The sequence below is a fragment of the Cnephaeus nilssonii genome (genome assembly GCF_951640355.1).
Source record: "Cnephaeus nilssonii genome assembly, chromosome: 4".
In the NCBI taxonomy this organism is placed as follows: Eukaryota; Metazoa; Chordata; class Mammalia; order Chiroptera; family Vespertilionidae; genus Cnephaeus; species Cnephaeus nilssonii.
In genome coordinates this window covers 16,269,010-16,282,971 of record NC_137075.1, presented here as the reverse complement: position 1 = coordinate 16,282,971, position 13,962 = coordinate 16,269,010, and the positions used below count along the sequence as shown (strand labels likewise).

The window sequence follows — 13,962 nt, the reverse complement described above, 5'->3', positions numbered from 1 at the left end:
TCTCAAAGTAAAGTACATTAAAAATTCTTTTAGCTGCTACTTGAATTACATTTTTAATCTTTGCTACTTGCTTTCATTTTTAGGGTTTGTGTTTAGTGAATCAGAGGGATCTGCATTAGAACAGTTTGAAGGTGGCCCCTGTGCTGTTATTGCACCTGTTCAGGTAACATAGACTACTTTATCAACTCCTTAGAGGGATGTGTTCAAACATTTCATACTTTACTTTTTGCTTTCTAATATATAAACTCTGTAATCATGATGCATGGTCAGTTACCTCTCAACTGTTGTTCATGTAAATTGCTATAGATATAAAAAATATAAGTGAATTCAGCAGAAACACTACAGTATGGTGAATACCAGATGTGAAAGGGGCTTGGGGGAATTAGAAGAAGGTATAGGGGGAATAAATAGTGATGGAAGGAGACTTGCCTTGAAGTGGTGAACACACCAATAATGTATTGCAGAATTGTACATCTGAAACCTATATAATTTTTTTAACCAATGTCACCCCAATAAATTCAATAAAAAAGAAAAAAAGTGAATTCAGAACATGAGTAGGTTACACAGCAATAGCCTTTGGATTATATATATATATTTAAAAATATATTTTTATTGATTTCAGAGAGGAAGGGAGAGAGAGAGATAGAAACATCAATGATGAGAGAGAATCATTGATTGGCTGCCTCCTGCATGCCCCCTACTTGGTGGGGAGGGGGAGGAATCGAGTCCGCAACCTGGGCATGTGCCCTTGGCCAGAATTGAACCTGGGACCCGTTAGTCCTCAGGCTGATGCTCTATCCACTGAGCCAAACTGGCTAGAGCTGGACTATATTTTCAAGAAAGCATAATAAGTGTTCCCTGATTTTCAGAAAAGGAGGAATTAATGGTCATGTCATCTTTCTAATACAATGATCCTGTTGAATAATAACATTTTATACTACAGATAAGTACATTATAGCAATGATACTATTTTCATTTCATCTCTCTATAACAGTGGTTGGCAAACTCATTAGTCAACAGAGCCAAATATCAACAGTACAACGATTGAAATTTCTTTTGAGAGCCGAAAACCGACTTCTGCGCATGGGCCATGAAGTTTCAATCGCACTGTGCATGCGCGCCCGCATGTGGTATTTTGTGGGAGAGCCACACTCAGGGGGCCAAAGAGCCGCATGTGGCTCATGGCCGCAGTTTGCCGACCACTGCTCTATAAGAATAATATTCTTAAAATGTTGTATATTTTCATGACCTAAAACTTTATAAATTTTTAAAATAATTTGGCAGATTACACTATTTTAGGGTATAACTTTGGCCTTTAAATTAAAATTAGTTGCAACTGATTTAAAACAGAATTTGCAAAATAATAAAATATTTTAAATATTTATTTCTTATTTTATTAATCTCATAAGAGATAGGGTTAATCTGAATATATGTATTTGATTTTGAATATTGATGTGTAACATTGTTTGAATTTCAAAGGCTGATTTGTTATAACCATTACATTGTTAAAACCAAAAATTGAATTTTCAGTTTACTGTTACACTTATGTCTGAAACAGCAATGTAACTTTAGAACTGTTACAAAAGAAGCTTGAATTTGTTGTTTATGTTCAATCAGCAGGTTTTGAAAATAAATATTTAATGTGGTATTTATTATTCATTGGGCATAAAGAATGCATTCCTGAACTGTTAGCTTCAAAGTAAATTTCTCAAAACTTATACTTTATACACTTACATTATTAAATTAAAAATATATTCCTTGAAGGAGGGGAAAAAAATCTCCCTTCATGGCTGATTCTAAAATAATATCCTTTATAAGTCATTATTTCTTTAAAGAATTGATATATTTTTGCATTAGTAGAATTATTAAAAAATTAAGAAAAAATTGAATGTTTGAACTTTGCTTGGGAGTTACTGAATATAAAGAATAAAACTTAACCATAAATTGATTAGAGAAATTATGTTGAATAACTGAAGCAAATTTTAGTTGCTAGTAGGAATCTTATTATCTAAATTTGAAGATTCCTTGTCCTTCTCATTTGCAAGTTAGATTATATTAACTTTGCCCCCTTGGGCCATTAATAGTACCTTCAGCTCTTTATTTATTGTAAGTCAATGAATGTAATTAAGTGCAAGATATACCACAGGAGTTTTGTGTTTTATAAGATTCATTACATTTCCAAAATGGCAGTTATTTTTGCAAGTGGGGTTGTTGTATAAAAAGAGATAACTGTAATGTTCAAAATCCTAATGTGTCTTTGAGGTAGTAATTTAGTTTCATAGTCACATAAATCTTTTCAGTCATAGAGGAATTTTATTTATATTGAAATTTCAAGTAAAAGTCAAAATTAAATCAGTAAGAGTAATGAAGGGAAATGAGCAAGTCCAGGTATTAAAACTTTTTAAATTATAAAAAATAAAATATGCGCTATTGCTAAAAGAATGTTATACTATAGAACCAAATAATCAGTGGTGGAGAAAAATGAAGTTTACTAAGTGTCACTGATATGACTGGTTGGCAGTTTGAGAGAGAAAAATAAATTTAGATAATCTCATATCATATACCAAATATATTCTTAATATAATATTAAACCACAGAAAAACTAAAAATAATGCATTGTCAACCATCTAAGAGAAAGTATGAGTTCCAGACTCAGAAAAATATTTGCAGTGAATATTAACAATGAATAGATGTTGTCTTTCTTAAACAAAGATTTTGAACAAATTGGTTATAAAACACTAAGACCCCAGAGGTGAAATGAGCATGTATATGCAATCAGAACAGGTGAAGTGGTTGGTGCTGGACAGCCAAAGAATCAAGATGTTCAACCTCAGTAGGAATCCAAGAAAGTACAAATAAAACTGTAACTAGAGTCTATACTGCTTACTCTTGCTAATCTTTAAATAGAAAATAATTGCTAGTGCATGTAAGGTAGGATAATGCTGGCATACTCATATATCACTATGTAGTATAAATTTGTACTTAGATTTTGGAAGGAATTTCACATTATAATTGGAACCATGATAATGCAGTTTTTTAATGTAATAATTGTACTTCTGTGTGAATCTTTCCTAAAGAAATAACCTTTAATATGGGAAACGTTGTAGTCAAGAAATAGCTTTTATATTTATAGCAGCAAAAACATTGCAAACAATTTAGATAAGACTAGGATGCTATAGCCCTTGAACTGCAGTGTAAGAAGGAAACACTATACTACAGTGAACTATTTTCTATTAAATCAGCAATGTAACATAGTTGGTTCATGTAAGGAAAGGTTAGAAATCACTTTGTTGTTTTTTCTCTTAAATCTTACAGCTGTTTTAGTTAAACCAGGAAGTTAGAAGCTTCTTATAGAGTGATGATTCATAGTGGTTTTGTATCACAAATCAGAGCTAATAGAGCAGAATCACTCTTGTATTTAGATTTCTTTTCCTCCAAGGAATCAAAGAGAAATGTGGACTTATTCCTGTTTTAGAGGGCTTTCACTTTACATTTCTTTAAGTTTCCAGTCATGTGTGTGATTTTGAGTCAATTCTTCTATTTATCAGAAAATATGTATTATGAAAGAAGAATTTTATGGACATAGAATTAAGTTTATAATAGTATTTCCTGGGTAAATAATTATCCCCAGTTACTGTTAAATGTGAAGGGGAGCCATTTGAAATTTTTATAGCGCTGTTCAAAGTATTAGAAAGGAGGTGCAAATTAGTTTTATATTTTAAAATAAAAGAATGATATAAGGTATATTTGTGATATGTGGTAATAATTACTGCTTTAATTGTATAAAGGCATTTCTTTTGAAGAAGCTCCTGTTTTCTTCTGAGAAGTCTTCTTGGAGGGATTGCCCAGGTATGATAGCTGTCTTATAAATGTTTACTCCATCCTCTGTTTACAGGTGATCTATGCAACTTCATTGGCAATAGTTAAGTTAAAATTATCTATCTTAAAAAGTGCACTATCAATGGGATATTTTTCCTTAGGTTTCTTTCTTTTTTTTTTTTTTAGATATGTTTTTATTGATTCTTAGAGAGAGAGGGAGAAGGAGAAAGAGATAGAAACATTGATGAGAGAGAAACAACAACTGGCTGCCTCCTGCATGCCCCTTACTGGGGATCGAGCCAAAAGATGGGCATATACCCTGACCGGAAATCGAACCCATGACCTCTTGGTGCATGGGTTGATGCTCAACCACTGAACCACACCGGCTGAGCATGTTTCTTTCTTTTTTTTTTTGATATTTCAGGAAAATTCATGGTCAGTGACTCCAAATTTTTAAATGCATATATTTCCAATTTGGTTTTCCCAAGACATATAAGACAGGATAATATAACTAAGGGAAAAAGCTTGGCCTCTTGCTAAAATAAGGGTAGAGTACCCTAAACTGTTAAATTACAGCATATTATAAGGAATAATTTTTTTTATGTTTGTTTTGTCTTATCTCTGAGCAGGAACTCCTTTATCTTTGTATTTCTGCATCTTTTAGTATAATGTCTTACACAATGCAAATAATATTGCAAATAATTCTGAATTAAATTGCAAATGAAGCTGCCATAGCTTTTGCAATATGCTTAGGTCAGAGAGCTGTATGGTACTACCTGATAATTCACTTGACAGTACAAAAATCTTTACTTTACTTACACAATTTTATGTGGACTTCATAATACCTTCTAAAGGAGGTAGAATATATTATAATCCCAGTTAGTATATAAGGGCAAAACAACTGCCATTCCAAACCATGCCCATAGTGATTTTGAATTTAAGAGTTAAAAGTATCATTGTCATGTATTTTTTATTCATTAATAGTGGGAATGCAAAATAAAGTTTAGTAGAGAAGAGACTATTCAAGATATAATATTAATATGAACATTTTATTAATTAGATTGCTTGCACAGAAATATTCATATTGATAAAAATGTATATGCATTGTCATGAATGTCATATGCTGTGGAGGTTATAAAATGAATGGCATAGTTCTGGCCTTTAAAGAACTTTAAATATATTAGGAGAAATAGAAACCTCCCTATAGCAAACAATTTTACATAGGCTATGTATACATCTTATCCGCTTTGTTTGAAAGTTTCAGAAAGCAGTACTACTTTTGGATAGTAATACTTCTTGAAAAGGGGAAGGTGGCTAAGGTTCAGGAAGAAATTGAGCATTTGTGCAAAATCTATAGTTCAAATCACTGTAATACAGTATTAGTAGCTTCTACATTATTGCAACATAACAACAATGGCCCCTGCTCATGTAATGAATTGTGGTATTGTTCGTGCTGAGGGTATGTTATCTCATTATCCTTATTCTATGGGACAGGAAGATCAAAGACATTAGATTAATTCAGAAATGGGGGAAAAATAGAGGTCTCAATAGGCCCTTACATAATAAAGGAAACCTCGTGACTTAAATGTTTCATTTGCAGGTAAGAAAGAGTTGATAGCATCAGGTAACATATTTTTTTCTACTAATGTTTAATTCTGCATTTTTTAGGATTCTTTTTCTCAGTAATGGAAATATTTAGTAATGGTGACATTGTAACCCTCAAGCACATTATTTTTCTAAAATATAATTTCAGATCAGTTGTTACGGATTTTCCCCCCATTTGGAATGCTTGATTTTCATTAAATGAAAACATTCTTAAGATTGTTATTCACGCCCGGATTATTTTTTTCCCAAAGGAAACCATTATAATTTGTACTTCGGTTATTTTTAGAGGAAGAGCGGAAGGAACTCCTTTGTCACACCTTATGTGATATTTTAGAAAGTGCCTGTTGTGACAACTCTGGATCATACTGCTTGGTTTCATGGTTAAGAGGAAAGACAGCTGAGGAAAATGCTAGTATTTCTGGGAGTCCTGCAGAGTCTAGTTGCCAAGTGGAACATTCTTCTTGTAAGATACATTTTTTTTCCTAAAGTAATTTCTTATACCTTTGTTTTAATAAAACTATTGACAATTTTAAAGAATTAAAAATTTCATAACATGTCTCTTTTTCAGCCGAAGCTTAATTCATGAGCCTTAGTACTTTTCATTTCCATTTTGATTATCTTAATTACTAGAGGACATTGCATTTGTTTGTTTTTGCTTTCATTTTTTGGAAAAAAGGAAATGTATTTCTTAAATTAAAAAATAAATTCTCCTGCTTGATGACATTCTCTTGTGAGCTTTGAAACTCTCATTTAGAAAGTTTAAAGAACGTATTTTTATATACTTTAATTTCAAATGCCTTAATGTTTACTTTGTATTGGGGAAGAAAAGACTTTTTTTTTTGACTTCAGAAAACTTCTTAAAATAGTTTTTGTTACTTTATAGAGCAAAGATGGGGACTTTTTTTTCATTATGTTTCCATTCTTCTTGAACTTTTTGGATAGTGTTACTGTATATGAATTATTTTAAAGAAATTTTAATGATGAGTTCTGATTTTGCCTTCATTTAAGTTTTTTGTGCTTGGAAGATTTTTCTTAAAAATAAACTAAATAACTATTCTCATTATAAAAATAATATATTCTGTAGTCTTTAGCCTTTGAAAATTCTTATGTAATTGGCCTTAAACCTGCCAGCATGAACTAGTGGTATAGAAATTAGATAAAAAGAATTGCTGTCCAGTTTTTCTTTCCAGGAACTATCTTGCTAGCAGTTGGCTTTTGATAATTGGTAGTTTCAAGTGCTTATATAGAATAAGTGACTTATTCTACCTATAATGCATTCCATTAACTAACATTGGAAATTGTTTTTAAGGAAATTAGACTACCGATGTCTAGAAAGTAAATTTTGATTGTTTGTGATTTACATCTTGCTTTCCCTATTGATCTGTCTGTGATGCACTATTGCATCCTTGAGCTAAACTATGTCTGTGATGTCAGCATTTTCTCTTCTACCTCTGCAGTTACATTGGCAAATTATAATAGCACATTTACAAGGAAGAATTTTAAAAATTTAAACAGTTCAATGACGTTTTTATTTTCAAGGCCTTTCAATATAACCTTTCAAAAAATTTCACATTTTTAGGGTTGATAATATAGTTGAAGGAAACAAGTGGAAAATATTCACTAGTATGATAGTAAAAAATGTCATTAAGGTTAAAAAAAGATTGTTTTTAAATATTTTCTAGGTTTGACTGGATTGCATGTAAGCATATTTAATAGTTTCATTAAGTTATCAACATTTTAACAAAAATAGTTGAACTAATTAAAAGTTATTTTAAAGATTAGGTGCTTAAAGCTATTTTTTTATTCAAATATAAGAAAATAGTAAGATCTTTTTATAACATTTTTTATTAGTATCTTAGTATATACTGCGTACTTATGGACTGTGCTGTACATTTCATAGTGATAGGTTGAGTGGCCTCATAATATGTTAAATTTGGAACTAATTTAGGTGGGCATACTATATTGAATTCCCCTTCAAAAAACATTTTTACTGATTTTCCAATTTACTTTGCCTCATTTTAAAAGTTGACATGAGTAAAACCAGATTTTAAATTTGTTTTTTTTATAATCTATAAATTTGAAAAGTTTTGTTAACTGAAAATTTAAGAAGTTTACTTTAGATGTTGACAAATGAAATGAACTTACATTAAAATTTTTATTCCATGTAACAATCTATTTTACCTGTTCTTTCCTTTATTCCCAGCTATGTTTTTTCTTGTGTTTTACATTTTTCCATTTTCCTGCCTGCTAACTTTTTTATTTTGCTTGCCTCCTTTCTCTAAGTTACTATCTTTATGTCAACTTTTGTAGTGTATGCCCAGTAAAATTATTTAATAATCAGGTACAGGAAAATTAGTACAATTTGGAAAACGTTAGGTAGAATTTTTATTTTATCCTGAAATTTTAAATGTGAACTATTTTCCTCATTGTCATTCTGCACAAACATTAATTTCATTGGCTTGTGTGGTGTGTATAGTTTTGGCTTCTGGTAACGCACACTTGTTTGCAGTAGAACACTCAGGTTCAATTTCAGTTTGTTTCCCACACAAATTAAAAGATTACTTAAGCCATTGTATTTTTAAAGATTTTGAAAAGTAATTTCAAACATTTGAATATTGATCCTAGACTTTGAAAGGCTAACGTAATGTGACCTTTTAAATTGTAAATCAAAAATTGAGAATTAATATTTGAAAGTACTAAGATTTGCTTTATAAATATATATATATATATAAACACATATGAAATTGTTCATTGTGATAAATTGAGTAGGCATTTTTATTCATCTTTAAAGACTTTATCTTTGTGGAGCCAAGACTCTCAGGATTGAAATCTCAGCTCTGCTGTTTATTGCTGTGTGCACTTGAGAGGATTCTTCTCTGTGCCTCAGTTTCCTCCTCTGCGAAATGAGGACTATTAGGGTTGTTTTGAGGGTTAAGTGAGGTAAGACCAGTAGAGCATTTGACAAGGGGCCTGGCACTCAGAAAAGTGCTAAATAAGCATTACCTTTGATTTAAATGCTTTCTTTGATTTTTAAAAATTTATAATTGTGCTGGATTAATAAACGTAATCTAAGTAAGTTACTGAAAACTTCTCAACAGTTATATGAATTAATGCGGAAACAAACTTAAAGCTGTCCTTGAACCTGTATAGTTTCAAAATGCTATGCCTTTTTATACACACTTTGTTTAATGATTAAGCATTCAATGTAAAGATTTATATTATAAAGAGGAAGATTAGCTATGATGATTTTACTTGGATATATGGAATGAAAGATTATATGAAAGTGCAGGACACGTTACAATGATGTGTGAAGCACTATGATTGCCAATAATTTTTCGTATTTTATAAACGATCCCAGCATGACTAAATTAAAAAGAAGTGTATTATTTAATACTTCTACACTCTCAGTATTATATCCATTTTAGGTATAATCATGGTAACTAAAATGTTGAAATATAAATTTATGTAATACTAAAGTTGAAAATAAACTGAGGATTTTAAGGGAGTGAGAAAAGAGGGAAAATTTTGATTGCTTGAAAGTATTTACAGCCTGCTGTGTGTATCTTGTGTCATTTATTTGCCATGTGTAGTGCTGAAAAGTGTCTTTTATGTATAGCTGCCTTGGCTGTCGAAGAGCTTGGCTTTGAGCGATTTCATGCATTAATTCAGTAAGTAACATTGGAACATTTAAAATACTTACCTTGTGGACACATTGCCATTTTAATTCTGTTCATACTGGGGAAAGGTACTTAGTTTTATATGCCTGAGATTAATTTGTTTTCAAATTAAGAAATAATTTGTAAATGTGTACTTAAATTATTCAAATTCCTAAATTAACTATCAAAATACATTTTTTATAACACTAAAAGCTTTTTCATCATGACAATGAAAAAATAATTTTAGCTTAATGTTTCTCTGTCCTGAGTGAGTATAAAGGTTCCTAGTAGAATAAGTATTTAAATTATTTATTGTTTATTAAAATATACTTTCTATAGTTTTCATTAAAGCTGCCATGTTTTCATTAGATCATTTAAACTTTTTATTACATAATAAAAGGGAGGGTAACTATGATGATAGAATTATAGGTGGCATTTGAAATATAACATTAATTTTTTTAAAAAGTTGCAAATACACAAAAGTCAAATTTTGTTTGTTCTTAAATCCATCTTAGAAGAGGGCCACTTTATTCCTTAAATAACTGTATGATTATTGGAGAATTTATTGATGACAGACAGTTCACCTAAGAGCTGAAGACATTCCCTACCAAGTATGCATTCTATCTTAATGGCGCATATTATATATAGTGACAGTTGTCAGCAATAGCTTTTGCTTTTAATGGCTAAGTTTATATTTGAAAATTTGAGACGCAAAAATCTCCTGTTTGTATATGTAAATTTTAATCTATAAGACAATTTAAGAATTTTCCCATTTATGAAAGTAGTAAACCTTATGATGGTATTCATATTTAATTCTTTTCACCCCCCAGGAAAAGATCATTCGGAAGTTTATCCGAATTAAAAGATGCTGTCTTGGACCAGTATTCAATGTGGGGAAGCAAATTTGGAGTATTGCTTTTTCTGTATTCTGTGTTATTGACAAAGGTTTGTTGAAAATGTTTCTGCTGGCTTTTATTAGTCTGAGTTTAGTATATTTTCCTGCTATAAGGACAAAATTTATTCTTTTTAAAAAAAAATAAATATTGTTCAGATTATTACATTTGTTCCTCTTTTTCCCCCCCATAGCTCCCCTCCACCCGGTTCTCACCCCACCCTCTGCCCTTACCTCCCCCACTGTCCTCATCCATAGGTGTACGATTTTTGTCCAGTCTCTTCCCGCGCCCCCCACATCCCCTTCCCCCCCGAGAATTGTCAGTCTACTCCCTTTCTATGCCCCTGATTCTATTATATTCACTAGATTATTCTGTTCATCAGATTTTTTATTCACTTGATTTTTAGATTCACTTGTTGATAGATATGTATTTGTTGTTCATAATTTTTATCTTTACCTTTTTCTTCTTCTTCCTCTTCTTAAAGAATACCTTTCAGCATTTCATATAATACTGGTTTGGTGGTGGTGAACTCCTTTAGCTTTTTTTTTATCTGTGAAGCTCTTTATCTTACCTTCAAATCTGAATGATAGCTTTGCTGGGTAGAGTAATCTTGGTTGTAGATTCTTGCTGTTCATCACTTTGAATATTTCTTGCCACTCCCTTCTGGCCTGCATAGTTTCTGTTGAGAAATCACCTCACAATCGTATGAGTGCTTCCTTGTAGGTAACTAACTGTTTTTCTCTTGCTGCTTTTAATATTCTCTCTTTGTATTTGCCCTTGGCATGTTAATTATGATGTGTCTTGGTGTGGTCCTCTTTGGATTCCTTTTGTTTGGGGTTCTGTGCGCTTCCTGGACTTGTAAATCTATTTCTTTCACCAGGTGGGGGAAGTTTTCTGTCATTATTTCTTCAAATAGGTTTTCAGTATCTTGCTCTCTCTCTTCTTCTGGCACCCTCATAATTCGGATGTTGGTATGCTTGAAGTTGTCTCAGAGGCTCCTTACACTATCTTCATATTTTTGGATTCTTTTTTCTTTTTGCTTTTCCAGTTGGGTGTTTTTTGCTTCTTTGTATTTCAAATCTTTGACTTGATTCTTGCGATTCTCTAGTCTGCTGTTGGATCTCTGTATATTATTTTTTATTTCAGTCAGTGTATGCTTAATTTCTAGTTGGTCCTTTTTCATATCCTCGAGAGTCTCGCTAAATTTATCGGCCTTTTCTAGAAAATTCTTGAAAAACCTTATAACCGTGGTTTTGAACTCTATATCCAGTCATTTGCTTTCCTCCATTTCTTTCATTTGTGACATGTTTCTTGGTCTCCGCATTTTGGCTTCTTCCATGTGTTGATAGAGTGGCTTTGTGTGCTAGGTGTCCTATAGGGCCCAATGGCTCAGCCTCCCCAGTTACCTGAGGTGGACACTCTTGGTGCACCCCTTTGTGGGCTGTGTGCACAGTTTTGTTGTAGTTAAGCCTTGATTATTGTTGGTATCACTGGGAGGAATTGACCTCCAGACCAATTGGCTGTGAGGATCAGCTGTGTCTGCGATGGGAGAACTTCTGTGCTGGAGACACCCTTATGAGACAAGACTTGCTTCAGTGGGGCTTTGGTGTTCACTGAGTCTGCCCCCTGAGTGTGTCCCTTATGGATCTGAGGAGTTGTAATCTGGAAGGTCCTACTCTGACCCCTGGGTACACTGGCTCTTGGACCTCCAAGGAGGTGCTAATTTAGTCTCTGCCTGAGGCCACCCAGCAGGAGCTACGGAGAGATCTGCAGATTCCTCTTCTTTGTTTGGGTTTTGGAGGTGCCCAGATGAGGCCCAGCTGTGAAGCAATGCAAGCTGCTGTGGGGCCTTGGGCCTTCTTTTGGATGTTCTCAGTCTCACTGACTCAGCTGCAGTTTGTTAGGTAAGATTAGAATTCAAAGGACCAGGCTATTCATATGCAAAAGCCTCTGTGCTCAGCTTGGATGGGGCGGAGTCTCAGGGCGGAGCAAACAACATTGGCTTCGTGTAATGGGATCTCAGGGTGGAGCACACAGCAATGGCTTCCCATCAACCCTGCCCTAAGAGGCCCCTGGGTCTCAGTGTCCTGCGGTAATCACTGCAAGCACCTCTGAGAGAAAGCCACCCTCAAGTTTCGCCTGCTGCCAGACAATCCAGTTTTTCCCCCGTATGAGTCTGGGTCCCCCGAGTCTTGCCTGGAACTGGAGTTCAGAGCAGTCGGGAGCTTTGTCTCCCTCTCGATTGAGAAAGTCAGCCACGTACTCAGTTGCCAGCCCTCTCTGCGCGCGTGCCTCCCTCTCCATGCGCGTGCCTCTGTACCTCTCCCTTCCGCAGCTCCTGTGTGTCTCATTGTGCTTTTCTCTTTCCTTCTACTTGTAGAATTTCCACTCAGCCAGCCTTCCTGTGGTCTGGATGATGTTCGTTTTTTCTTTTAGTTGTAGTTTTGAAATTGTTGTGGGAGGCAGCAGTTTAGGTGTTTACCTATGCCGCCATCTTGGTTTCTCCAAAATTTATTCTTGATGCTGTTTCTAAATCTCAGAATAAAACTCTCTTATGCTAATAGTAATTCTTTTTCCTCCCACTTACTTGTTACTTAACCACTTTGAAATTGACTTTCACCCCTGCTCTTCTGGACTGCAGAGGTTATCATTAATGCGCTGTGTATGAAATGCACTCAGTTCCTCTGAATTTTATTTCCTTTGCTCTTAGCAATGTCTGGAAATTGACACTTTAACCCCTTCTGAAAGCTCTTTCTAACTCCCACTCCCTTTTTTAACTTATCTGATAAATCATTGCACTAAGTTCTCTTTCTGTAATGTCTCATAATTACTTTTTTTTGGTTTATATCTTTTCATGTTTACCTATTATATTCTTCTTTCTCTTCTCCACTAAGCTCTTCTCTCCCCCCCCCCCCCCCACTAAGCTTTTATATTCCATTAATTTCAGTCCCTGGGTTCTGTATTCTGCTTCTTTTATGGATATTTCATTCCCTCAGCTTACCTTCATGTGTTTAATTCCAATATGTACAATACTAGTCCTTCCCTTTTTTCCCAAGTGCCTATTAGTCCTAGTTATCTAACCAGACTTACCATGCTAAAATCAAACTTCTGTCATTAGACACATGTTTATTGAGTATTGACTATATGTTAGGCCCTGGGCTGATAATGTTGGGGATAGAATTGTACTGAATGGTTCCTCTTCAGTGTTTTAAAAAACAATTGACACATTAATGATTACTTCCATTATGGCAGCGTTTTTTGGTGTGTGTGTGTGTGTGTGTGTGTGTGCTTTGCATGCACAAAGAAGGGAAAATAGTAAAGGTATACCTAACTTTATTTGGTGAAATGAAAGGGGAGGGGGTCCTTGTATAGTAGAGATCATTCAGTGAATGAGGAAAAGTTTTCTAGACAGAAAAGCTGTGGGAAGCTCTTGCCTCTTGGTCACCGACATGCCATCCAGACTGAGGAAGACCCAAAAACTTCAGGGCCACGTGAGCCATGGCCACGGCCACATTGGCAAACACAGGAAACACCTGGGGGGGGGGGCGCCCGAGGTAATGCTGGTGGCTTGCATCATCACGGGATTAACTTTGACACCAGGTTACTTTGAGAAAGTTGGTATGAGGCATTACCACTTAAAGAGGAACCAGAGCTTCTGCCCAACTGTCAACCTGGATAAACTGTGTACCCTGGTCAGTGAGCAGACACGGGTAAATGCTGCCAAAAGAAGACTGGAGCTGCTCCTATCATTGATGTGGTGCGATCGGGCTACTACAACGTTCTAGGGAAGGGAAAGCTCCCAAAGCTGCCTGTCATTGTGAAGGCCAAATTCTTCAGCAGAAGAGCTGAGAAGATGATTAAGGGTGTTGGTGGGGCCTGTGTCCTGGTAACTTGAAGCTACATGGAAGGAAGTTCATTAAAATGTCCACAATTAAGAAAAGAAAAAAGAAAAGATGTGGGAAGATTTTTCCAAGTAGTGGGGATAGCAA

General features: G+C 34.2%; 1 protein-coding gene and 1 pseudogene across 2 annotated transcripts in view; both read left to right on the top strand.

Annotated features, from left to right (window-relative positions):
* The window catches only part of MINDY3 (MINDY lysine 48 deubiquitinase 3), a 118,707-nt gene that overhangs the window by 16,212 nt on the left and 88,533 nt on the right, over window positions 1-13,962 (top strand). The window contains exons 2-6 of the mRNA XM_079768453.1: window positions 84-163; window positions 3,789-3,849; window positions 5,711-5,887; window positions 9,041-9,092; window positions 9,911-10,025. Coding sequence (XP_079624579.1) covers window positions 84-163; window positions 3,789-3,849; window positions 5,711-5,887; window positions 9,041-9,092; window positions 9,911-10,025 — 485 coding nt within the window. The remainder of the gene's footprint in view (window positions 1-83; window positions 164-3,788; window positions 3,850-5,710; window positions 5,888-9,040; window positions 9,093-9,910; window positions 10,026-13,962) is intronic.
* On the top strand, window positions 10,473-13,952 carry LOC307098725 (large ribosomal subunit protein uL15-like; annotated as a pseudogene). Its single transcript has one exon. The product of its transcript is annotated as a large ribosomal subunit protein uL15-like (transcript).